A 23,595-nucleotide genomic window follows, 5' to 3' on the forward strand; every position below is an offset into this window, starting at 1 on the left:
CCTCTGTCGCAGAACAATTTTGACAATTTTAACCCATTTCATCTTGTAGAGGATCAAAAAACATTGAAGAATCGCAAGAGAAACTCCCCAAAATCCACTGGGACAAACATCGAAAAGTGCAAATAAAAATTGCCAAAAAATTCAAATATTTCGACGCCATTTGACATTTTTATCCCTAAAAAACACATTTTCCTGCATTTGGCACTAAATCTGGCATAAAAATGCATAAAGCCCTTTTTATTTTCATTTCACTTCGGGATACTTCGGCTTCGTGCCCTTCGTCCACTCGGGGACGGTACTTCGGATCCCACTTCGGCTCCTGTCGATGACAGGGTGGGCTCGGTTGGCTGACTCTCGCTCGGCTAATGCTCGGCTTCCGCTCGGCTCTCGTTCGGCTCTGGCACAGAAGCTCAATTTTAATTGAATTTTATTTCTATTTTTATGCTATCCTGTTAGTATCAGTGCAAATAGCCGATAAAATCGTAGTCGGCTACGATTTTTTCCATTTTTCTGGCAAAAATCCTAGCCGGCTACGATTTTATCGGCTATTTGCGCTGATACTAACAGGATAGCATAAAAATAGAAATAAAATTCAACTAAAATTGAGCTTCTGTGCCAGAGCCGAACGAGAGCCGAGCGGAAGCCGAGCATTAGCCGAGCGAGAGTCAGCCAACCGAGCCCACCCTGTCATCGACAGGAGCCGAAGTGGGATCCGAAGTACCGTCCCCGAGTGGACGAAGGGCACGAAGCCGAAGTATCCCGAAGTGAAATGAAAATAAAAAGGACTGTTCTGCAACAGAGGATCATCTTTCATATACCCGTGCATGAACTCCTTTAGGAATTTTATCGCATTTTCAGATGAATCAAAAATTCAAATTCACTACACGTATGCCATTTGTAAGGGGTACAGAAGTAAGACGCAGTGGTCGTGGTTTGCCCACAGGGTTAGTCTTTTTGATTGCGCAGCCTGTGTTGGCTTTTCTTCTGGTGCATTTATCCGTGGTTTTTGCTGAAAAATACCGAGGAATAGGATAAGAACCCATCCGTGGAATGGATGACGAACTAGAGGACCGGGTGCTGTATCAAACGTACGCAACATACATGAAATTCCTGTCGAAAATCGCTTTGGGTGTTCCGCTCAACTTCACTTACATGTTGAGGATACTACGGCTGTACCTCACGAAGCCCGAAGTGATCATCTGCGGGCTCCTCTTTATCGTCCTCATTGTCTACTTGCATGCCGTGGAAGTCTGGGGGAAGGATTTTGTGGGGCGCATCCAGAAAACACTCGGGTACTCGGCAAAAGCCACGAAACTCCTTGCGTCCTATCCGGATGCCCTGATCACGGAACAACTCCATCAAGCGAGTGCCTGTTTTGCAATTCAAGGCAGAAGACCCGGAATGGAGGACAGGTGAGTGGTGCTATTGGAGGGAGAGGGTGCCAAAATTCCCTGGGAAAGGGTGGTGTGAAAATTATGCGAATGTTGCAATGTGGATCGAATAGAGTGGCTATAAATAGGTCAGAATTCCCTGTGTTGATTCTAATCTGGGCATTTTGGTGAGTGATGTTCTCGCTCGGAAGTCATCGACTCGCTTTCTTATCTGCATAACGCACCACACTTTTGTGACGCAGATCATCTTTTTCTCTTCTCACAGATTTATCATCAATGAGAACATCAACAAAGGCACGGGAATTGCTGTCTTTGCCGTCTTTGATGGGCATGCTGGTGATTTGGCGGCGAACTACGCGAAAGATGCCCTCATGAAGAGTGTCCTGGCGAAGATAGTAGATGCTCATGGCATTCTAAATGGCAAGGAACCTGAAAATGTGGCAGAGAAAAAGTCCAAGCCAGAGGAAATGGATGAGAGTAACAAAGAGAATGTTGCTGTGGACAAAAATGCCTTATCCCAGAGACGTTCAAGTTTCCGCAAGTCATATTCTTCCTTCACGGAGGACTGCATACAAAAGGGGAACTGCAAGAAGGCTCCTGAGCCCGATATATACAATCTCAACGCACTCTGCCGACCTCTCACAAAAGAGAGTTTATTGGGTCAAAATAGCAATTCCCAGAAGGCGGAAAGACCTCCAATTCTCGATGCAAAATGCTACATTGAGGGTGGGAAGATAAATTATGGAAAACTCCTCACGGATGAAGTTCTCGTGGCTGATTATGATCTCTTGCAGTTGGCAAAGAAGTCCGTGAGTATCGATAGAAAAGAAAAAAAAATAATGTTAAATCTCCCCATGAGGTCATTTCTCAAAATAATTTTTTTATTCATCTTTTCTTGAAAAAAAATTTCTCTGCTTTAAAGTCACGCAAATTAATGAAATTGTGCACAAAATTCATTAACAAAAAAATAATTGTTTATCCATAAGAAAATTACCCTTGAAGTTTCTCTGTTGTGGAGACACAGATTGTGCTGGTCTAGGTGTCCCAAAGAAAAGGGCAAAATATTTTTTTTTATCTTTCAGAGAAATGTTTCTGGTACAACAGCCCTGATTGCTGTTCTCGATGGTACGAAGCTTGTTGTGGCGAATGTTGGTGATTCCAGGGGTGTAATGTGCGATGCAAAAGGCAATGCCATCCCCCTCTCATTCGACCACAAACCCCAGCAAGTGCGTGAAAAGAAGAGAATCGAAGAAGCAGGTGGTTTTGTTGCCTTCAACGGAGTCTGGCGTGTTGCTGGTATCCTTGCGACATCTCGAGCCATGGGAGACTATCCGCTAAAGGACAAGAACCTGGTAATCGCAGAACCAGACATCCTGACCTTCAATTTGGCAGATCACAAGTATACAAATTCGGTGTAATATTTGACTCTATAGGAATTATTTTAGCTCAATCTCTCTCTCTTTTTCTTTCAGGCCAATGTTCATTATTCTGGCTTCAGATGGACTCTGGGATACTTTTAGCAACGAGGAAGCAGTGTCCTTCATCAAGAAGCGCCTCGATGAACCCTATTTTGGGGCAAAAAGCCTCACAATGCAGTCATACTATCGTGGATCCGTGGACAATATTTCGGTTCTTGTGGTTGTCTTCAAGAATGGCACCTTCCGCGTAGGTTCCTCAGCAAGTGACTGAGAGAGTCCAGCTTTTAGCAATTTGAGACTTGCGCCTTTTTTGGCCCTCCCACAAAAAAAAATGCGGCCGCATTGCCGTAAGAGTCATTTATTGTTTTTTTTTTTTATTTTAACCCCCGGGGAATCAACTTTCCCAACGCGATATATTTTAATCGTAATCCCATAAAGTTATTGATCTTACTATTAGGCACGTACGTAGTGAATTATAGGGCACTTGTTTGTTTGCACGGTAATCTTGAGCAACTCTAAATGTACCACATTGATATGTAGATTTTGTATTTAAGAGAAAAAAAGGAAAGAACAAACGAAAGCTACGGGAGCGTATTGCTATTTTTCTAATATATTAAATAAATTAGGGATTTGAGGGCAGATTAATTATGAATGATCAAGAAGAAGAGAATGTGACTTCTGTGGACTGATCGAGGGCAGACTTTTTTTTTGTAAAATAATTGTAGGAAAATTTTTTAAAAATTCCTATTGCTCAAACTGCAATAGATCACAACAACACACACTGTCCGTCCAAACGACAAACTCTCTTTTTTTTACCTAAATAGCGCCGAAAATGCATGAATAAATTTTCATTAATCACAAAATAATACTTGAGCCAGAAACTTTTAAACTCACAATTTTCTTTAATTAATTTAAATTGTATATTGTTCAATGGTGTACAATAATTTGTAATATTTATTACATTTTGTTCTCTCCCACGTTGTATTTTTAATGTGCCAAAAAAGGCAGAATTCACAAAATAAATGGAATATTTAATCAGGAGCATGTGTTTTAATTGCCTGAAAGTGATCAAAAGGAATTAAATCGTCCTGAAAAACGTTACGCAGAGTTTTTAAAATAATTTTAAGGATTTTTTCCTAATTTTCCAATTTTCATGCATTTTTTGCGGTTTTTTGAATTTGGCGCCTTAAATATAGTTCCAAACGCAACCACTCCTCACTGGCAATTTTTGGCACTGTTGCTTGTTGTCTCCCTCAAATATTTACTTTTTCGCAATTTTCTCGCGTTTTCCACCGAATTTTCCGAGAAAATTGTGTTTTTTGTGATCAGAAAACGTCGCCGCGTCGATTGGCATCGAAAATTCGGAAAGTTCACGAAAATTAATTCCGGGGAAAAAAAGTCGTGTAAAAACTGTAAAAAAGTGCAAAACGAAACTGCCGGCGGCTTTTCCCCCCAAATTAACTCCAAGAAAAACCGCTCGAATAACCTGGAAAACCATCGGAGCACACGTCCCACACCCACACAAACCCCTCTACGGCAGGAAAATCCTGAAAATTGCGTAGGAGCAGAGAAAATTTGATTTTTCCGCAGCCACCAAATGTTTTCGGCGTAAAACCTGTTTTCGCGCTAAAATTTTGCCGCCGAAAGCGCTACAATCGCTTAGTAGGTTTAGTATGTTTCACATTTGTTGAAACGTAGATGAAACATGGGAGCATTTTTTTGTCGGCTGGTGCAAGAAAAACATAAACAATTCTCGAAAATTAACATTTTCTGTGGGTTTTGCTGAATCTTTTGCCAATTTCTAAGCCATGGACGAGGACTTTGAAGATGAGGGATGGATGGGACGTCATAGAGTTGGAGATGAAGAGGTGAATTCTCAGTGAAAATTCATTGTTTGTACATTTTTCATAACGAAGCTGTCTTGTTTGTTTTTCTTTGGACAGTCTGAAAATCCGGAGCACATGGAAAACCCCCAGGAAGTACTCAATGAGTGCCTGGAGAAGTTCTCCACATCAGATTATATCATGGAACCGGGAATTTTCACTCAGCTCAAGAGATACTTCCAAGCGGGAGGGACTCCGGAGCAGGTTATCAATCTTCTGTCGCACAACTACACAGCTGTGGCACAGATGACCAATCTCATAGCTGAGTGGCTCATAACAGCTGGTGTGAAGGTCGTGGATGTGCAGGCGATGGTGGAGAATCACTTGAAGGACATGATTTTGAGAACATTCGACCCGAAGAAGGCGGATACTATTTTCACGGAGGAGGGAGAAGTTTGTGACTCTGGAATTTTGCTCATTAGGGAAATATTTAATGAGTCGTTTTTCAGACCCCAGCATGGTTGACGGAAATGATTGAGCATCACACATGGAGATCACTCATATATCGTCTTGCTGAAGAGTATCCGGACTGCCTTATGTTGAATTTTACGATAAAATTGATTTCCGACGCGGGATTTCAGAGCGAAATTACGTCAATTTCCACAGCTGCCCAGCAGATTGAGGTGTTTTCGCGCGTCCTCAAAACTGCCATCACGAAATTTCTCACAAATCCCGATGATGCCCAAAATTCAATTCTCGAATGTGCCGTAAGTTTGATAGTTTTCTGACGAATATTCTTCATTGCTTCTAATGAAAATCATTTTTTAATTAATTGTAGAAAATGGTTTGTCATGGACAACACACGTATGTCTACAGCCAAGTTCTAATACAGGTCCTGTCTCAAGAGACAAAAGGTGGATTCAATATGAAAAGCTTGTCGCAGGAAATCACAAAATATGCTCTCCAAATGTAAGTACTATTTTGAATTTTAAATAATAAGTCTTTCATTTAAGTTTTTTAATTGGGAATTTTTGCACAGATGATCTCTTTATGTATACAAAAACTGATAAAATTGATTGAGAATGAAAGAACTTATTCACATTTTATGATTTTTTATGTGAATCATGAAAGATTTCATTTATTCTTTTTTATGTTTAGAAACCAAAATGTGACTCCAATTACAATGGCACTAAATGGATCAGCTGGCTACCCACAAGCATGTGAAGCCTTGACATCTATGCTGTCACGAAACACCCTAAATCCTGCTGATATTAACGTTCTCTATCGCAATTACTCTGTTGTGGATCCACCTCCGATTGATCTTATTCGTAACCCCCAATTTCTCGATCTTCTCGTGGATTCGCTCTTTAAGGCCGGCGTGAAGATTAATCCGGAGCACAAATCCAAATACATCTACTTGCTGGCCTATGCGGCAAGTGTGTGTGAGACAACATCAAAGAAAGGGGGGCAGTTGAAGCGCATGATCAACAAGGATGAACTGAAGAATACAACTCAAGCCATAGAGAAAGTTCATGCAATTTGCAATGTTAACAAGGGCTCAACGGAGCTCATTGCTGATCTTCAGGTGCTCTACAATTGTATCCGGTACCCAGTAGTCGGGGTAGGGGTAATACGTTGGGTTGAGAACACCGTAACGGAACCGTCTTACTTTAAACTCTCAACGGACAGTTGTCCACCGCATTTGGCCCTTTTGGATGAAGTAGCAACCGTGCATAGTTCGTTGCATCCTCAAATTCTTCGCCTGCTAATACGTTTGTTTGAGTCAAAGCAAGATGAGCTTGAAATTCTCGTTCAGTTGGAAATGCGCAAAATGCTCCTCGATCGGATGGTTAACCTCCTCACCCGCGGGTGTGTTGTACCCGTTGTTAAGTACATTAAACATTGCTGCCAGCGCGGGGATACGGACATCTCCCTCATTCGGTACTTTGTCACAGAAGTCTTGGAAACCATAACACATCCATACTCTCCGGAATTTGTTCAGCTCTTCCTGCCAATGGTGGAAAATGAAGAAATAACAGGATCAATGCGTGGTGAAGGTGATCAGGATCCCGTCTCTGAATTTATTGGTAAGTTTAAGTTTCTTTTTTTTTTTTATTTTCTTTTGTTGTTTAACTCCCGGAAATTACGAAAAAAAAATGGCAATGAAAGCATTTTTTGAGATTATAAGTTTGCAATTTGTTGAAAAGCAACTGTAGGGGTACTTCAGATAACATATCAAGTTGACTCATCTATAAGCACTATAATCAAATGGATCGAAATTTTGATTATACGGGTATTTTACAAAACCAATACATTTCGAAATTCCCCTAAAAATCGAAGGTTGAGAAGAGTATTTGACGTATATTTCCCAGTATCTCTGTACGTGGCCTCATGCTAACGAAGAAGAGCGTGGTATGAGCTGTATAGTTGAAATGAGAGTGCCGCTTATCAAAATTTTTAGTATTTGGAGTACTTGTGTCCATCCAGAGTAAATTGAGCACTTATTTGAGTAAAATTTGATGCAAATAATTGAAAACTGGCGTAGGTGTTTTAATGTTTTCGAATAAAAATTAAAACTTTTAGTGTAATATATTTAGACTACTGGTGGTATTCACTCCTAAGTACGGCTTTTACTTCCTAAATCAGACTTTAGTTTTCCTAAACCAGTCAGCCCAAAGTTTTTTTTTTAAGTTAAGTCTAAATTTTTTAAGTTGGGTTCAACTTTCTAATAAGTACTAGGCTCAAGTTTTTTTTTTAGCCAAGGTTAAGTTAGTTCCAAACTTAGGATAGTTTTTAGTTTTCTTAAGCTCTAGAAGTTCTGACTTTTAAGATAAGACCATACTGAATTAGGGCTAAATACGTATTTGACTTATTTGACTTAGAAGCTCGACTTATTAGTGAAGTGAATATGAGTGGATTAAACTAGACTTTTTAGTGAATTCCACATGTTTCTGTTTTTTAACGATTTTAAATCTTATAGTTTTCCGAGTGTTATGTACAGAAAAAAAAAGTTCTAGTCAATCAGTTTTAACAGTTGAAGACGATTATAACGTCATAATTGCAAATTTTTGTAACAAAACATAGCACTGTAGTTCAAATTATTAAATAATACTCTGTATAATTATCACAATTACTTCATACATTGTTTGCATCAATTTATATACTTATTCTCATTATTTTCCATTGATGTTCTGACTCTTAAATCTTAAAAATAAGCAATTTCATTTAATTTTAGAATATCTATCAGAACTAAAACAAAATCATTTAAGTACTTTCATTGAACAACTAAAATAGAAGTAACTAAACCCCAATGATCCGATAAAATTGTTATAAAGATAAGACTTGCCTCTGAATTTTACTTCTAAGTCATAAATCTTAATTATTTTAGTTAGGCATTTACGTGATTTTAATACTTTTTTTTATAATTTATGATCTCCAGAAGTTTTAATTGGTTTAAGACTTAACAAAGGGGCTAAGAGGACTTTGATAAGTTGTATTTTTCGATCAGAAAATTAGTATTTTGTCAGTAAAATTTTCCCTTTGATTAACGAGAATGGGAAATTGTTTAGTGCAATGAAACGAGTAAATGGTCAGTAAATTTTCGATTACGGAAAAAGACAATTAATCAGGTAAATGGTATATGGTGACTAAGATAATTTCTAAGTAAGTCTACTTACCATAGTTTTACATGGAACATGCGATAGGCACTTATATGATTAACTGAGCCAATAAAAATTGTTTCTTTTTTTCTTAATTTAAAAAAATCTATTAAAATTTCTTTGTTTTTTGCAGTTTACTGCAGACCTGTTGGGCGACAATGAAGTGAAAATTCTGCAAAAAGTATTCAGATTGAACAGCAATCCAGCATGGAAACGCGAACATGGGACCGTGATAAGATAGAGTGGATTTTATAGCAATTAACAAATTGAAAAATAAAGCTGTGTAATGAAAATACACAGAAAAAAAATTAAAGACGCCACTGAAGATTTTTTAAAAATTTCTTTTACAATTAGTTTTAAAAAAAATTATTAATTTTGTCGTTCGGAGGATTTGCTTGTCATCATGAAATTGAACTTCTAGAGTGGTTCAGTGGCAGTAAGTTTTTTTTTTAAAGGAGTGGGTATTGATTTCATTAAATTTAATAAAAGATCTTTTAAATAAATTTTCGACTATTTATGTATTTGAATCTTCATGTTTTTTTCTTTAAAACTATTACTGATTTCTTTAAATAGGGTAAAAAAATAAGAAGAAAACCTCGGTCAATCTTCTACGGCAAACGTTGTCAATGCCCTGAAGAATCACCACATGGCTCAAAATATGTAGTTTAAGAAGAGGAAGTGGCTTGAATATTTGGAGGATCAGGTGAGTCAACTTTTAGTATACCTGTAATTGCAAATATTACGCACCTTGGCGAACTTTATAATCATGATTTATCAATGTTGATAAGGGTTTCGCTGATAATAAATATTGATACCCGATAAGTTATGTGGAAATGCCACAATCATCAGTCTTAATTTGCGGGGCTGTGTATGTGGACGATGGAAGAGACAATTTCAACCCTAATTTTCCATTAATAACTTCCTGATGTTGAGACAAGTTGTTTTGTAGGTAAATTGAGGTGAAAATTGCTTGTGAAATGTTTTAGTGCTCGCGATTGTTGCTGTTTTGCCCGTCAATTTGCAGGATTATTTAATTCAATTACTCCACAACGTTCATCGCAATCAAATTGAAGAAAAATGGTAATTATCTGCTTGAACCTTCTTATATTTTAGAAAATACATTATGAAGAAAAAAGTCTTTGGGTTCAAACAATGCGAGACTTTATGAGTTTGTCATATTTTGTGATCTTTTTTTGCGAATAAGTTTATTCATAAACTTTTTAAGCGTCATAAAGCCAGCAGTTGGATGTACTAACTCAAAATAATAACTTTTTATATTAAAAAAAATATTATACCTTTTGAATCACTATTGTACATTTTGTAGGAAGAAAACGTCCAAAATCGGTATATTTTGCTCTTAATGTACAATGGTGATTCAAAAAACGATGATTTCGTTATACAAGACAGCTATAGGTTAAAACTTTGTTGTAAAGTAGTATTATTTGAGAATAATTGTAAAGAATTTATGGGTTTTTCCTAATAAAAAAAAAACATTAAAATGTATATTTTTGCGTTATATAAGATTAATTTAAGATAAGGTTGGGTAAAAAAAGATGTCCAATTCAATTATAATTTAACAGTAAATATTCTAATTGAGTCCGTATTATGTATAAATAATTAATTAATTATGTAAATAATTATTATGAAAAATTCTCCTATTAACCATTACCAATCAATCAAGGAAGATTTGGTTTAAAATCGATGAGTGTTGTATAATTTTAAACATTTTTTTTCTATCTACAAATAGATAAAGCAAATCGCGCAAGTTTCACAGAAATATATTATCGCGACACTTGAGTTTTTGGTGGAACAGACGCAAGAATTTTTTTTTCGTCTGAACATTGAGAAGTTTATTGTCGAGGGCTTGGGGTCGGGTTTACCTGCCATGCCTTTTCATTATCAATATCTTATCAATTCCACCTCCTCAGGTTGAGGTATATGCTTCGCCCAGGTGCAGCACGTGTTTGAATTTCCACTGGTGCGTAACGTTTAATAATGCGAAAATTTTCTAACGTTCTAACGAAAAGAAGTTGCGGGGATTGTGTGAAAATCTGCTGAAAAATTTTCTCAAGTATTCGTGTGTATAGACCTTAAATTGGTGCGAATGGGTTATTCAGTTTGGCAAAAAAGAGGTTTTTTTTTCTTAACTTCACGCTAAATTATAGCTTGACAATTAAAAGACGAATTAGCACTTCCCTCTCGAAGTTATATTTCGTATTTTGGCGACAGTATTGCGCTATGGTTGCTTGAGACGTCGATCTTCAGAAGATCGCCTGCCGTTTAACAACACAGACGCGCATATTTAAGAGATTTTGCAAGTGCTCCAATGTGGACAAAGTGAAACAACATATTGAATATATTGTGCCATGCTGGTGGTGTCCCAAGGACGGCAATAATTAGTGATTAGTTGTATAAACGAATAAAAAAAAACAAGAGGCTCATTGTTATGGATCTCTTTAACAGTCGCATAACACTCAACTACAACACTTGTCGTTACGTCCCTCAGTGATCTTTTGTATGAAGTTCAGTAGTGTCGCACTTCCGGGAGGAATTGCCTCCCAACCTTCTTTACCACCCCAAAGCATACCATGGAGTGCCGAAGAAGCAGATTTACCAATAATACTTCGCAATTTCTCAATCCAGCTGCTCCAGAATTTTGTGCGTCTTAATTTTTGTGCAAAGCCCAAAATCTACCAATATAGTTCGAGGTTGTGCATGAACTCAATTGACCCAGTGAATATAAACATTCTCCAGAGTAGAGAAGAAGATAGTTTACAATATCTCAAGATAGTAGTCAAATGAAACATTTCACAATTGTGACAACGTTTATGTTTTTATGGAAATATCTCACTGTAAGTTACTCCTTCACTCCTTTTTATTATTAATCTCAATATTTTTTTATTATGTCCGCAATTAAGAAAGAAATAAAAGATATTTTGTTTTATTGTAACAGACGTTATATACTTTTTATTAGTAGCTATGTATGTATGTATGAATGGTGGAGAAGGATTGAGCGCTTTGTAAATGTGATCTTTTATTTAAGCTCAATTTGAGAAAAATTGGTCAAGTAGAACGTAAAACGCCACTGAAAAAATTTCGCAAATAACTTAGAATCGTTATAAGTCGGTCAAGAATACCAAATAAATTTTCGGATTAATGGGTCATTTTTTGCATAATTTCTATAACTTCTCTCGATTAATCAAACAAGATAATATCGAACAGATTATTCTTATATGGATAATTTATTTCCAATCATATATGTTTTGTTATTTAATCATCCAGTACTATGGTTCAAATGTGAAAGAGTTAATCCCTAAAAAAATTGATAGAAAGTTTTTGTGCCACCTTATTAAGCTTTTATTGAGTCGCAAATAAAAAAAAAACATTCATCCCGATTTTATATCTAAGATTTTAAAGCCTAAACAAAGGAAAATCATGCCTTGTTTGAAAGACTTGAGCCTAACTTAAAAAACTTAGGCCTAACTTTCAGAACTTAATTCTAGAAAAAAAAAACTAAAGCCTAGTTTAAGAACATTTAAAGCTTTTGTTAAAATTCTTAAGCTGAAATTAGTAAGGAGTTACCTCCTATGCTTTGATAATTCCTAAATATTTTGCATTTCTAAGGACTCACAAACTTTCAGGATCAGTGAAGAAAAACAAAAAATGTCAAAATCTGGATTTTTGTGAAAAATATCTTGTTTGAGTTCAAAAAAATATTTCTAGAACATTTGCTGTCTTAGATATTTCGTGATATTTAAAGGATTAAAAGAGGTTACGCCCTCTCTCCCTTATTCCAGTAAATAATCAGAATAATAAAGTCTATAATTTTTTGCGTTTGGGAAACCTAAAACATAGGTACTTAAAGTAAGTTTCGCCCAAATCAGAACGAACCACAAATTCTCTTTCAAATGACTTCAATACCAAGGTATATTGCCCATATTATGGAATACCAATTATAGTGTTGTTACACAATGAATGGACGACAATGTTCTTTTTTTATTGTTTTTCACTGAGAATTGCGTGGAGTTTGCATGAAAGAATTGACTGAGAATTTTCATGAATGGGTACTTAAAAGCCGACTGAAGAACATTTTGGAGAAAATTATCTTGAAGGTCACAATGTTATTCAACGCAAAAAATCTTTTTCATGAGGAAATGGATTCTTTGATATCTGATATGTCTTCTTTTGCAATCAATTTATCAAATCACTTTTAAATCACGGAGAGTTAAAATGTCTTGAAAGTATGTGGGCAAGTGGGTGAGAATGTATTGCATTTATATACTTACATATTTGTGATTTCATGAATGATTGAATGTGGTTCTGCGAAAGAGAGAACACCGGGGAGAAACCAGAGATTAGGTGGTCGTCACTGATAACACTTTGGCAACGTTTTTTATCCACAACTCAGTTCATTTTGGGGTGGAGATCGCGCAACAGGTGCACCGCTGTGCTGTACAACACCGCATTTGTGAGAGCATAATTTTCAGGAGTTCATATACCTACACATAAGTAGTTCTTTTTTTTTCGTTGAACTTCAAGAGTCAATGAATGGGGCTGTGGGGTGTCTTTCGCGTGGGCATTATGGTCAAACTTAACAATTTAATCAAATATTGAGCACCTGTATGAAGATTTTTTTGTGAGTGCGCGGAAATTACCAACTTTTGAGTATTGTGCTCCACAACCATGCTGAAAACATGGAGTCTATTGTGCAGTAATTGTGTTTGCCCAACTTATTCTTACAAAGTGAATTGACTATTTATTTTCCTTACGCTCTGTTGGAAAGAGATGAAAAGCCATTGCGTATGGACTGGTGATTATTCGCGTATTCCACCAGGTACAACCAGGTGTAGTGAGAAGGGTTGATATTCTGCTGAGAAGAAAAAGCGATCCCAAAGTGTCAATGAAAGTGCTGTGGAGGCACTAAGTTAGAGGAAAAGGAGGAAGGAGGCATCTCTCCTGTAGTGCATGTGGTGGTGGTGGCAAAAGTACATCTGATGAATTATGTCACTTTCAGTTGGAACTGTCTATACGAGACCTTGGTTCTGGAAGAAGGTCTCCACACGTCTACCAATTAGCTACTTTCTGCTTCTCTCTCGTTATGTATTTATCATATGTTGATTTTTTTTCACAACAGGGAAATCGCGTCGCTGTGCATGGAGACTCCCTTACAATACACATCGGTGGTGATCCGAATGACAAGAAAGCCTTCAGGAAACACCGAAATCGCATCAAGTCCACCAAGTACACCCTTATAACCTTCCTACCGCAGAATTTACTTGAACAATTCCGCCGAATTGCCAATTTTTACTTCCTCGTCATGACCACAATAGCTGTTATAATTGGTAAGTTATATGTATTAACATCCATACTCCAACATAACTCGCACAGAATTTTACCATTCTATACCAACTTTTATCTTATCTATGAATGTACGATGAAAAATAGGCCGAATAGATAAAAAATTATTATGATTCACATAGCAAATATCACGATTGTGTAACACCTCGTTGTATTTTATCATTCCATAATTTTCCACGGCAAACACCACCCTCTTTTTGATAATTTTATTACCTCCATAACGTATTTTGCTTTGTAATAAAAATATTACCAAATATTTTATCAATGCTAGACAAATGGTCAAAAATAAATTTTCTAGATATGAAAGATCTAAGATAGTGTGGTTTTATTGGCTTTTACAATAAAGTCTGATATAATTACTTTAGACATGTTTTATATATTTTTTTTGTAAATTATGTAAGGTTGTTTTTTGAAGTATAAGAAAGGATTTATATTTGATTTTTAACGATTTTTTCCGTCTTATTTTTTTGAAAGAATTTTCTCTGATTTATTTTGAGTTTCTAGTTCTAGAGTATTTTGTAAATTCCTTTGTAGACCCGAGGAATAAGAAAATTTAAGCCATCGAAACGTCTTTTAGTAGAATAAATACGAAAAATAGAAATTAAGGTATTTTCTGTGTCTCATTCCTTCAAAAAGAGGATCGTCTACTTTTCATATTTTCGTAATAAGTAATGATAAAAAAAAGTAATTTAATTTATTAAAATCCGATTTAGATTATGCGATCTCCAACATTTAACTATCATTGGAAAGGAGATGAATGTAATTTTCAGAATCTATGCCAAATTTTTAAAAACGGCCATTCACAGTCTGAGATATTCACGAATAAATTCAAGGGTACCTTCAAAATAATTTAAGTGGCTCTATTTTTTTCTGGGTACTGTAAAATTGATAATCTAGACTTGAGCCTCCGTTATTTTTTCCACAAATCTCTTTAATTGGTTGAAAATTAATTTAAAAAACAAGTGAAAAAAAAATCTTTTTTTATTTAATTATGTTTACTTATATTGAAAAAAAAAATCACTTTTAATAATTTAAAACGTTTAGAGTAATCATTGTAAATCAAAGAATCAATATTGTCTTTATGTACCTTTATGTAAAACACATGTATTTAAGATCAATTGAAATTTGAGCACTATTGCGCGTGGTGAATGGTATTGCTCAAAAGGGTCGTTGGGTCAATAGTTATCACCACCATAAATTGGCAATCATCTTTTGGACCACTTCATTTGTATTGAACTGAATATAATACGTATGTATGTAGAAGAAATGTATGAGATCGATTCGCGAAATTGCTTAAAAAGATTGCCCATTTAGCCATAAAATATCCGTGCCAGTTCAAGCATAATTTGCATTATTATTTGAGAGAGATACACGGAGAAAAATAATGTCGTTGTGTCCAATTAAAGTGCTCTGAAACTTTAAATCGCCAGAAGTGTTTCTAATTGGAATTTATCATTTATTATTCTCTAAAATTCTTTCTTATATGGGTATATAATACCAATTGGTTGCGCTTTTGAGGTTCAATGTCAACACTTACATCAGCGTCACTCGTGAAATTTAGTAATGTATTGCGATAAATTGATCAATACTGTGTCTGTACTCTCATGTTGTAAATATTAATTAGCACTCACTGTGCTGTAGAAGTTTCTTTCTTAAATATGTATATCATAAAAATATATAGGTAGGTATTTGATAGATTTTGTTTTTTTTTTACAATTCATGAAAAATATTGTTCAAATTCTGTTTGAGATACAGTACCTACAAAAAGTTTCAGTACAAAACTTTTTGCAATATTTCATAATTTTCTTTGGTATTTCCTTATTTAATTTTATTTAGTAATTTAAAATAAAATAAAATTTAATTAAAATTTTACAGTTTTTCAAACGATTTTAGAAGCATTTTCTTTAGAATTTTCATTAAAAATCATTTCATTCATTTCAAATTTTTTATGCTATTTTATTAATACAACACAAAAAAATAGAATTAGGATTTCCATCTAATATAGAATTTTTATCTTTCAGACAGTCCTGTAACACCGCTCACATCACTGCTACCCCTTGTTTTTGTCATTTCCGTAACAGCAATGAAGCAGGGGTATGAAGACTACCTCCGACATCGAGCAGATAATATGGTGAACTACTCACTTGTAACTGTGATTCGGAATGGCGTTGAAATGGACATTAAATGCCACAACATCGTTCCGGGTGATCTCGTAAAGGTGGTGCGAGATTGCGATGTTCCCTGTGATTTGGTCCTTCTCAAGTCATCCGATCCGCATAACAAGTGCTTCATTACAACGGCTAATCTTGATGGAGAATCAAATCTTAAGACTCTCACGGTTCCACGGGGGCTACCATCTCTCGATGTCGATCGTTTGCACACACTTGGGATCATTGAGTGTGAATATCCTGTAACGGATTTGTACTCATTCAACGGACGGATTGAGTTGTCTGAGACGATAGGGAATAGAATGTCTGCAGTTCCGGATTTGGATGTGGTTAATAACAATTTCTTACCTCTCATGGCGGAAAATCTCCTTCTACGAGGATCTCGAGTGAAGAATACCGAATGGGTAGTTGGGTGTGCGGTGTACACGGGTCAAATGACCAAATTGGCCCTAAACAGTAAAGTAACAAAGTACAAAATGAGTTCAAGTGAAATATTCATCAATAAGTTCCTGATATTCTTCCTTATTTTGCTCATTTCCATTGTTACCATCTCTTATTTTCTAAAAAGGTTTGCTATATATATTTTTTTGATTTTACTTTTAGTTTTTTTTTTTCATTCATTTTCCTTAATTTGGCTTCATTAATTTATCTGAAAATAGAATAATTGGACATGTTAAAGATAAAATATTCTGACAATTTGTGTCTTCTGGTACCTATTTTTTAGATTTCACGATATGTATCGCCAGGAACACAATATCTATCTCGGTGAACCAGTTTCAAACTATCAAGTGTCACAGTTTCTACAAGATTACTTTTCGTTCCTTATTATCTTTAATTACCTTATCCCGATCTCCTTGTACGTTACGATTGAAATTCATAAGTTCCTCGGCTCATTCTACATGGAATGGGATCATGAATTGTACGACGCACCAACGAATCAACCATGTATTGTCAATACCTCAGATTTGAATGAGGAATTAGGACAAGTTGAGATTCTCTTCTCGGACAAAACTGGGACGCTGACGAAGAATGAAATGATTTTCCAGCAGTGTTCAATTAATGGGAGAAAATTCACGCAGAAAAGAACTGGCTTGCTGGAGGAAGGAAAACATTTATTACTAAAACTTCCAGAATTTAAGGCAAGTTTTCTGTAAATTTGTTTTATACATTTCGCATAGAGATATAATGATTTTTTGCCCCTTTTAGGATGATGTTTTTAACTTCTTTCAAGCTCTATCTGTTTGCCACACCGTTCAAGTGGCTGGCTCCGAAGACGCCGATGCAGAGGCATTGCACGATAATTCATTAGTGCAGAGCGATGAGACTGATAATATCAATACAACTGCTTTTACATTTGGTGACAATTTCACGGATATCAGTGAGGAACGCGAAGAGTCACCAATTCTCGAGATGAACGGTGTAAATGGTGAGAGTGTTAATGGACACGTTAATAGTGACATGAATCCACTCTTAAATAGGCAAAACACTGACAAGGACCAACATTTTCTAGGCCTCAATAAATCCCTTCATCACACACATCTCCAAATCCTTCCCACACGTCCATCAAGTGAGCATCTTCCCAAAATGGCAGCCCTCATCCTTGAGGGTAAACCACGTCCCTACAGCGCTGTTGGCATGGATAATGCCAGTTTCAACCATATGCATGAATTTACATTCTCACCCCAGCCGCTTAGTCGACCAAATTCACATGTAGACCTCAAAAGGACCATCTCAACGGATGCCGATGTGCATCAGAAGACACACCGTCGTACACAATCCTACAATGTACCACCTAATAAAGCTAGTGCATCCGCGAATGTTGCGAGGACCCCATCGCGGGTATCACGACAATCGAGTATACGAAGTATTGTGTCGCAGATGAATTCGAGAGAATCCTATGCGGCACCTCAGCACACAGAAGCTGCAAAAATTGAAAGAAATGAGTCAATGTATCGGAGAGGAGTTATCCAATCGGTTATTGAGTAAGTTATAATTGCTATATGAGCTCCTTCTAAACGATTCTTCCTTTTTCATTACTCTCATTTATCATTTAATCACAAATTAATTATTTCTCAACCCTATGAGGAAGATGTAATGCTGAGAAATTAATTTAATTTCCCTCTTTTATATCATTCCACCAGAGAATTGGATTATCAAGCATCCAGCCCAGATGAGAAGGCTCTTGTGGAAGCATGTGCCAAAGTGGGATTTGTATACACGGGCGATGATGATGATGTTGTCACGGTTAAAATAAAGAAATCAGTTTTTCGTGGTGGAAAGGTAATCAATAAAAAATTTCAAATTATTAAAGAAAAATTAATTTAAAAAAAATCCTTTATAGGCCCGCAACGTTGATACATTGGATTCAGTGAAGAAAATTTTCAAAGCCGATAATTCAACTATAATGAAATTCACGAGGCTCCATGTGCTGGAATTCACATCAGACAGAAAGAGGATGAGTGTGATTGTGCGTGATCAAAAGGGGCAAATTTGGTTGTATACAAAGGGAGCTGAGAGTCATGTTTTGCCACTCTGTGATAAGACCCCACGGCAATTGATTACCGAGACCCAGAATCACATTAATGATTTCGCCAAATTGGGTCTTCGTACGCTAACTGTTGCAAGGAGAAAAATCACGAATAGCGAATATATTGAATTTTCAAACGGTATGTATACCTCTGCGTTTAAATCAATATTTATACAATTTCATCATTCCCTTGCGGATGAATGCTAAAAAAATGTCTTTTTTGTTTTTTAGAAATAACTCAGGCTAATAATTCGCTAACAGACCGCAAAGCACTGGTGGAAAGTTGCCAACAAAAAATAGAAAGAAGTATGCATTATTTTTTATTTTAATTCATATTATTTTTTAAACTCTATGTTATTTAAAGAAAATATGAGCTAAATTGTGAAAATCCTACAATGCTATGGAATTTGGGGCAAAAAGAAAAAAAAATATAAGAACGATTTTTCTGTCTTTTGTAAAATATTTTAGCACTTACAATGAAAACTTCTTGATAGAAAATTTTCCACGCTACAACTTTGTCTTAGACCATTTTATGATATCTTAATGGAAAAATAGGATTTCGATGGATTTTCCAAACCCTTGTACTTTCCTCCAATCCTGGTGTAAAAAAAAAGAAAAATTATTTTGAAAAGCATTTTTTTAATACTTTCGTGTCCAAATGACCCATAGAAATTGACAAAATGTCTCACTCAGATCGTTTTCATTGATCTAATTTCATTTTCTAACTTGAAAAATACAATTGAACTCATTAAAATAAAATTAATCTTTCTTGAAATGATTCTTATGCTCTCCACGAATATTTTGTAAGAGCTACAAAATTACAACCCCACACAATATTAGTCTGCCAATTTGTTGCTTCTGTAAATAAATATTCAATGTATTATGTACAAACAATTACATAAATCAAATATTTCCCTTTCACATCATATATGATTAAATTCAAAAGATGCTCATCTTTTCTTCCTCATACATTGAATTTATTCATTTTTTTCCAATTTATTTCTTTTCGTCGTTTGAGAAAGAAAATTAAATGGAATCATAACATTTTATTCTTGCAGATTTAGAATTACTCGGTGCGACTGCCGTGGAGGATGCTCTACAGGATAACGTTAGAGACACGCTCGAAGCATTGCGATATGCTGGGATAAAGGTGTGGGTGTTGACGGGAGATAAAGTGGAGACTGCCTTGAATATTGCTCTTTCGTGTGGCCATATTCCGGATGATGCGCTTAAGCATTTTATTGTGGAGTGCCAGAGTGCAGAAAATCTCGAGGAACAACTCAATGTATTCGAGAATGAACTGAATTTGCATAAGGATGAGAATTTTGCGCTACTCATTGATGGTGGTAGTTTGGCATTTGCTCTCTCCAAATTCCCCGAACGCTTCAGGGATTTATCGGTGCGTTGTCGAGCTGTGCTCTGTTGCAGATTGAGTCCACTGCAGAAATGCGAAGTGGTGCATCTCATGAAGACTGTTGCTGGGCATCCAATTACAGCATCAATAGGGGATGGTGCTAATGATGTCTCCATGATACAGGAAGCACACGTGGGTCTGGGGATTGTGGGGAAAGAAGGACGTCAAGCTGCACGTTGTGCCGACTATGCTTTTGCCAATTTTGCAATGGTGAAACGAATGCTCCTCGTTCACGGGCACTACTTCTCGCAGCGTCTATCCCTCCTTGTTCTCTACTTCTTCTACAAGAACCTTGTCTTTATGACGATCCAGCTGTACTTCCAAATCAACAGTATGTTCTCCTCCCAAACAGTTTACGATGCTCTTTTTCTTACTCTCTACAATGTTGTCTACACTGCCCTTCCCATCCTTGTTATTTCACTCACCGAAAAAGTATATCCTATGGACAAACTTATGAGGTAAGGGTTTTTCTTCTTAAGCCCTATATCCATGCATTATGGAATCCCAAAAAAATCCTTAATCGTTGCATTTTTCAGTGAACCACCGCTTTATAAGAAAAATATACGAAACAAGAGGCTACAGTGGAATTACTTTTGCGGATGGATGCTTCTGGCCGTTTATCATTCTTCCGTCATATACGTGTCTGGCTTTCTTATGTGGAACAATAATCCTGCCATCCTCACCACCCCACAAACAGTGAATTTCTACTGCTACGGAACGTTCATGATACACAACGTGGTGATATTGGTAAACTTGAAATTGTGGCTCAGCTCATCATACCAATCATATTGGTTTATCTTCTCCATTTGGCTTTCCATCGTTGGCTTCGTCCTTACGACATTCATCTACAATCTCTTTAATTTGTAAGTATACATTTTATGATTTTTAATTAATTCTACCTTTAGAATATTTTGTTTTTTTTTAATTCTGGTGGAATTTTCGTGGTTTTATAATTAACCCAGATTTGTCAGATATATTTTTTTTTTAATTTTCAGAAATTATTAGTTTAAAATCGTCTAGAACAGTCAATTTTCATCTATAATTCTTGAAATTTTGCATAAAAAGTTCTAAAGCTATTTTTCTAACTGAATCTATTTGATTTTTGTGCAAATATAAGTTTTTTATGTAATTTTTATGCCCTCAATATCAACAAAGTAAAATTGCCAAAACGCACTAAATAGAGAACAAAGGGCAAATCTGGATTAAGAAAACTTTGCGCGGAACAAACTGGTCAAAATTAAAATTACTTCTAAGAGAAAATGATAAATTTTAATGAATCTTTGGCAATTTAATGAACCAATGTTTTTTTTTTTATTTTTTGTTTTCAAAATAACTCAAAAATTACTCTCAAATGTCTTAGAATTTCCATAATTTTTGAACCATTCCTGTGTGCTTATTAACACCGTCTTTGAATTCTCTTTTAGGGACCTCCTCAATGGTGATATGCTAAGTGTTTACTCAAATCTCTTATCATCACTCACCTTCTGGCTCCTTTGCCTTGTGGTTGTTATCGCAGCACTCATTCCCGATTTCACAATTAAAGCCCTTCAAGCGCTAAATGTAAACTGCTCATCAATATTTCCGGGACAAAAGAAAGTACCCACAACTAAATCTCGATGTACTTTCTTCGAGATGACACGCCTTTGAGCCAGCTTATGGACAAAAAAGTCCCTTTGCATGAGAGATTGAGACATGACGTGATTTTTTTTATAGTAATTTAAAACTCAAGCAATATAAGATATGAAAGTGATTCATTTTTTGTTTAATGAGTGTGAATTCTAGTGAAGTGAATTGATTTTATACCTTTTAAAAGAATTTGCAAACAGTGTAGGTATATATGTAGTTGTGCAACTGATAAAGAACATTTTTATGTATTTGCAAGGAAATGCCAAGAACGTAATCATTTCCGTCACGATCCTTTTTTTTAGTTACCAAAAAGTTGTATTATGTTATATTGTATTGAAGAAAAATAGAAATAATATGTATATATGAATGTATGTATATATGCTTGATCCCAGTGCGAGAATAAAAGCTTCTCAGGACAATCAATCTTGAAAATATGACACTGTTTGTCACAACATCTACTCATTTCTTTGAAGAAATCTTTATACAGAGTGATGAGAATCACTGCTGTAGGTAAGCGGTAGAGAGAAATGAAGATGGTAAAAATGAGCGATTGGAAATTAAAAGTATATTTTCCCCAAAATCTTTTTTTGCAATACAAAGCCCGAAAAGAAGACGTGCCAAATTTCTCAATACCTCCCAATGATTTATTCAATATAATATGTGTGGAAGCACTAAGAAATTCCACAATGAGATCTTCTGCTATTTACACGAGTATTATATCAATTTGAGGGACATTTTTTTAGATTTTGTAGCTGTGATTTTGTTTCTTTTCTGTTAAACAGGTATTTCAGGATGTTGCTAACGTAGAAAAATCTCTATGGGAATTAAATTATTATTAAAAAAATTAAGCTGAAAATACCAAAAATCTTAAAGTCTAAAATTGTAAGAAAAGGAGGGAAGAGATTTTTTTTTTACAAAATCAACCCCTTAAGTGAATTTTTGTATCTTGAGATGAGTTTTCAAAGCAAATTGAGATTCAAGAAAATGCATAAAAAAGCTATAATTTGATCAACCGCCCATAAATTTAATAATAAAACATTTTATAAAATACCTCACGTGTCGTCTGAAGGAATTAAAAAGAAAAAAAAATTCATTCACTTTCTTCATCTTTTATCCTCTTTGCCCTTATGCTGAAATTTTTTTATGACAATTAATAATTTTCTTTTTGTATAAAACGCATAGGTATGTAAAAGATACCCAAAAGATACCCCCAAGAAAGGTAGTCACAAATAACTTGAGGACTTTTGCTCTTTTTTTCTTCATTCATAAAAGACGTTTTTCCTCCTTTTTTGGTCACTTCGGGTCATTCATTTTTTTATTGTACATTGTCGTGGAAAGGTTCCATTCGTATCACACAACAACTTTTCTATAAATTTTTTCCATTCACGACGGTGACAGAGGTTTGGAGGTGAACAATAAAAAACACACGCCTCTGGATGAATGTTACGATAAAAGGTATTTTTTCTGTTAAATATATTTCCTGAAAAAAGAGCACGGAGGTGTTTCCAGAGGCATTTGTGATGTTAGATATTTCTCATTTGGACTATATTAATGAAAGCAATTTGTATGTTGGTAAATGATGGAAATCTCACCGCAACAGATAAAATCGGCTATTAAGTGAAAATATTACGCGAGTTTAGATTTACAAATTTTGTCTGGAAAATTAGTTTAAATTGAAGCTTCGCAAGAGATTGGACGTAAAAGACTTTGAAGAAAAAAAAACGTGAAGAATGAAATTTTTATCAATTGCATTTATAAGTTTTGTGCTGGCTTTGAATTATGTACAAGCAAGAGAAGAAGTTCAACTTGTATCTCCTCCAATGAATGAATTTATGAAGCTCCCCCAACTACCCCAACTTCCTCAACTTGGCCGGTTAACCCGGAGGGAGACAGATAGTGATGAATCCATTGAGAGGACCTTTGCCAGTGGATTTACGAGATTTCTTACTTCAGCTGGGAAATGCATGCAAATTGGACGAAGTATTACAACTAAAGTCTTTGATATCCTCAATGCAGCCTCACGAAGTGACCTCATGGAGATGACTGCAAGTCTTACAGAGCTTTTTGATTCATATGCAGATTGCAAGTTCTAAATTTAAAAAAAAAATCATTGCTATTCGTATAAGAAGCTAATTCCAAAAGTAAAAGTAAAAAAGAAAAAAAAAGTCCTCCACAAACATAAAACTTTTATATGGTGAATGACATTGGATG

At 35.5% G+C, this 23,595-nt stretch overlaps 3 protein-coding genes across 6 annotated transcripts; all 3 read left to right on the forward strand.

The window, feature by feature from the left end:
* The first annotated feature begins 899 nt into the window (after positions 1 to 899).
* On the forward strand, positions 900 to 3,850 carry LOC129789667 (protein phosphatase 1L). The gene is made up of 4 exons (XM_055826660.1): positions 900 to 1,412; positions 1,657 to 2,200; positions 2,474 to 2,790; positions 2,864 to 3,850. Exons 1-4 carry the CDS (start codon positions 1,051 to 1,053, stop codon positions 3,078 to 3,080), a joined length of 1,440 nt encoding a protein of 479 aa, XP_055682635.1. The 5' UTR covers positions 900 to 1,050; the 3' UTR covers positions 3,081 to 3,850.
* Positions 3,851 to 4,484: 634 nt separating this feature from the next.
* On the forward strand, positions 4,485 to 8,818 carry LOC129789636 (negative elongation factor D). The gene is made up of 6 exons (XM_055826611.1): positions 4,485 to 4,677; positions 4,753 to 5,085; positions 5,142 to 5,399; positions 5,471 to 5,601; positions 5,791 to 6,719; positions 8,425 to 8,818. The coding sequence occupies exons 1-6, from the start codon at positions 4,618 to 4,620 to the stop codon at positions 8,451 to 8,453; spliced, it is 1,740 nt and encodes a 579-aa protein (XP_055682586.1). The 5' UTR covers positions 4,485 to 4,617; the 3' UTR covers positions 8,454 to 8,818.
* Positions 8,819 to 9,138: 320 nt separating this feature from the next.
* Positions 9,139 to 21,807, forward strand: LOC129789573 (phospholipid-transporting ATPase IF). 4 transcript variants are annotated; one of them, XM_055826458.1, is made up of 12 exons: positions 9,139 to 9,371; positions 13,426 to 13,633; positions 15,671 to 16,385; positions 16,542 to 16,956; positions 17,024 to 17,243; positions 17,328 to 17,799; positions 17,959 to 18,097; positions 18,159 to 18,483; positions 18,576 to 18,650; positions 19,403 to 20,216; positions 20,295 to 20,621; positions 21,183 to 21,807. In XM_055826458.1, the coding sequence occupies exons 1-12, from the start codon at positions 9,369 to 9,371 to the stop codon at positions 21,403 to 21,405; spliced, it is 3,936 nt and encodes a 1,311-aa protein (XP_055682433.1). In that variant the 5' UTR covers positions 9,139 to 9,368; the 3' UTR covers positions 21,406 to 21,807. The 4 variants fall into 4 exon arrangements, with proteins under 4 accessions (XP_055682433.1, XP_055682431.1, XP_055682432.1 ...); XM_055826457.1 differs by lacking the exon at positions 9,139 to 9,371 and adding an exon at positions 10,305 to 13,343; XM_055826456.1 differs by having other exon boundaries at positions 17,024 to 17,799.
* The last annotated feature ends 1,788 nt before the right edge of the window (positions 21,808 to 23,595 follow it).

Source organism: Lutzomyia longipalpis, chromosome 2 (genome assembly GCF_024334085.1).
Source record: "Lutzomyia longipalpis isolate SR_M1_2022 chromosome 2, ASM2433408v1".
NCBI classification, from domain to species: Eukaryota; Metazoa; Arthropoda; class Insecta; order Diptera; family Psychodidae; genus Lutzomyia; species Lutzomyia longipalpis.

Excerpts from the sequence above, each read along its gene's own strand:
- LOC129789636 (XM_055826611.1), top strand. The coding sequence starts at position 4,618 with ATGGACGAGGACTTTGAAGATGAGGGATGGATGGGACGTCATAGAGTT. Across the intron at positions 4,678-4,752 it reads ATAGAGTTGGAGATGAAGAG|TCTGAAAATCCGGAGCACAT; the intron begins GTGAATTCTCAG and ends TTCTTTGGACAG. Across the intron at positions 5,602-5,790 it reads ACAAAATATGCTCTCCAAAT|AAACCAAAATGTGACTCCAA; the intron begins GTAAGTACTATT and ends TTTTATGTTTAG.
- LOC129789667 (XM_055826660.1), top strand. The coding sequence starts at position 1,051 with ATGGATGACGAACTAGAGGACCGGGTGCTGTATCAAACGTACGCAACA. Across the intron at positions 2,201-2,473 it reads TGCAGTTGGCAAAGAAGTCC|AGAAATGTTTCTGGTACAAC; the intron begins GTGAGTATCGAT and ends TTTATCTTTCAG. Across the intron at positions 2,791-2,863 it reads TTCAATTTGGCAGATCACAA|GCCAATGTTCATTATTCTGG; the intron begins GTATACAAATTC and ends TTTTTCTTTCAG.
- LOC129789573 (XM_055826454.1), top strand. The coding sequence starts at position 13,293 with ATGTCACTTTCAGTTGGAACTGTCTATACGAGACCTTGGTTCTGGAAG. Across the intron at positions 18,484-18,575 it reads ATATATTGAATTTTCAAACG|AAATAACTCAGGCTAATAAT; the intron begins GTATGTATACCT and ends TTTGTTTTTTAG. Across the intron at positions 20,217-20,294 it reads CCTATGGACAAACTTATGAG|TGAACCACCGCTTTATAAGA; the intron begins GTAAGGGTTTTT and ends TGCATTTTTCAG.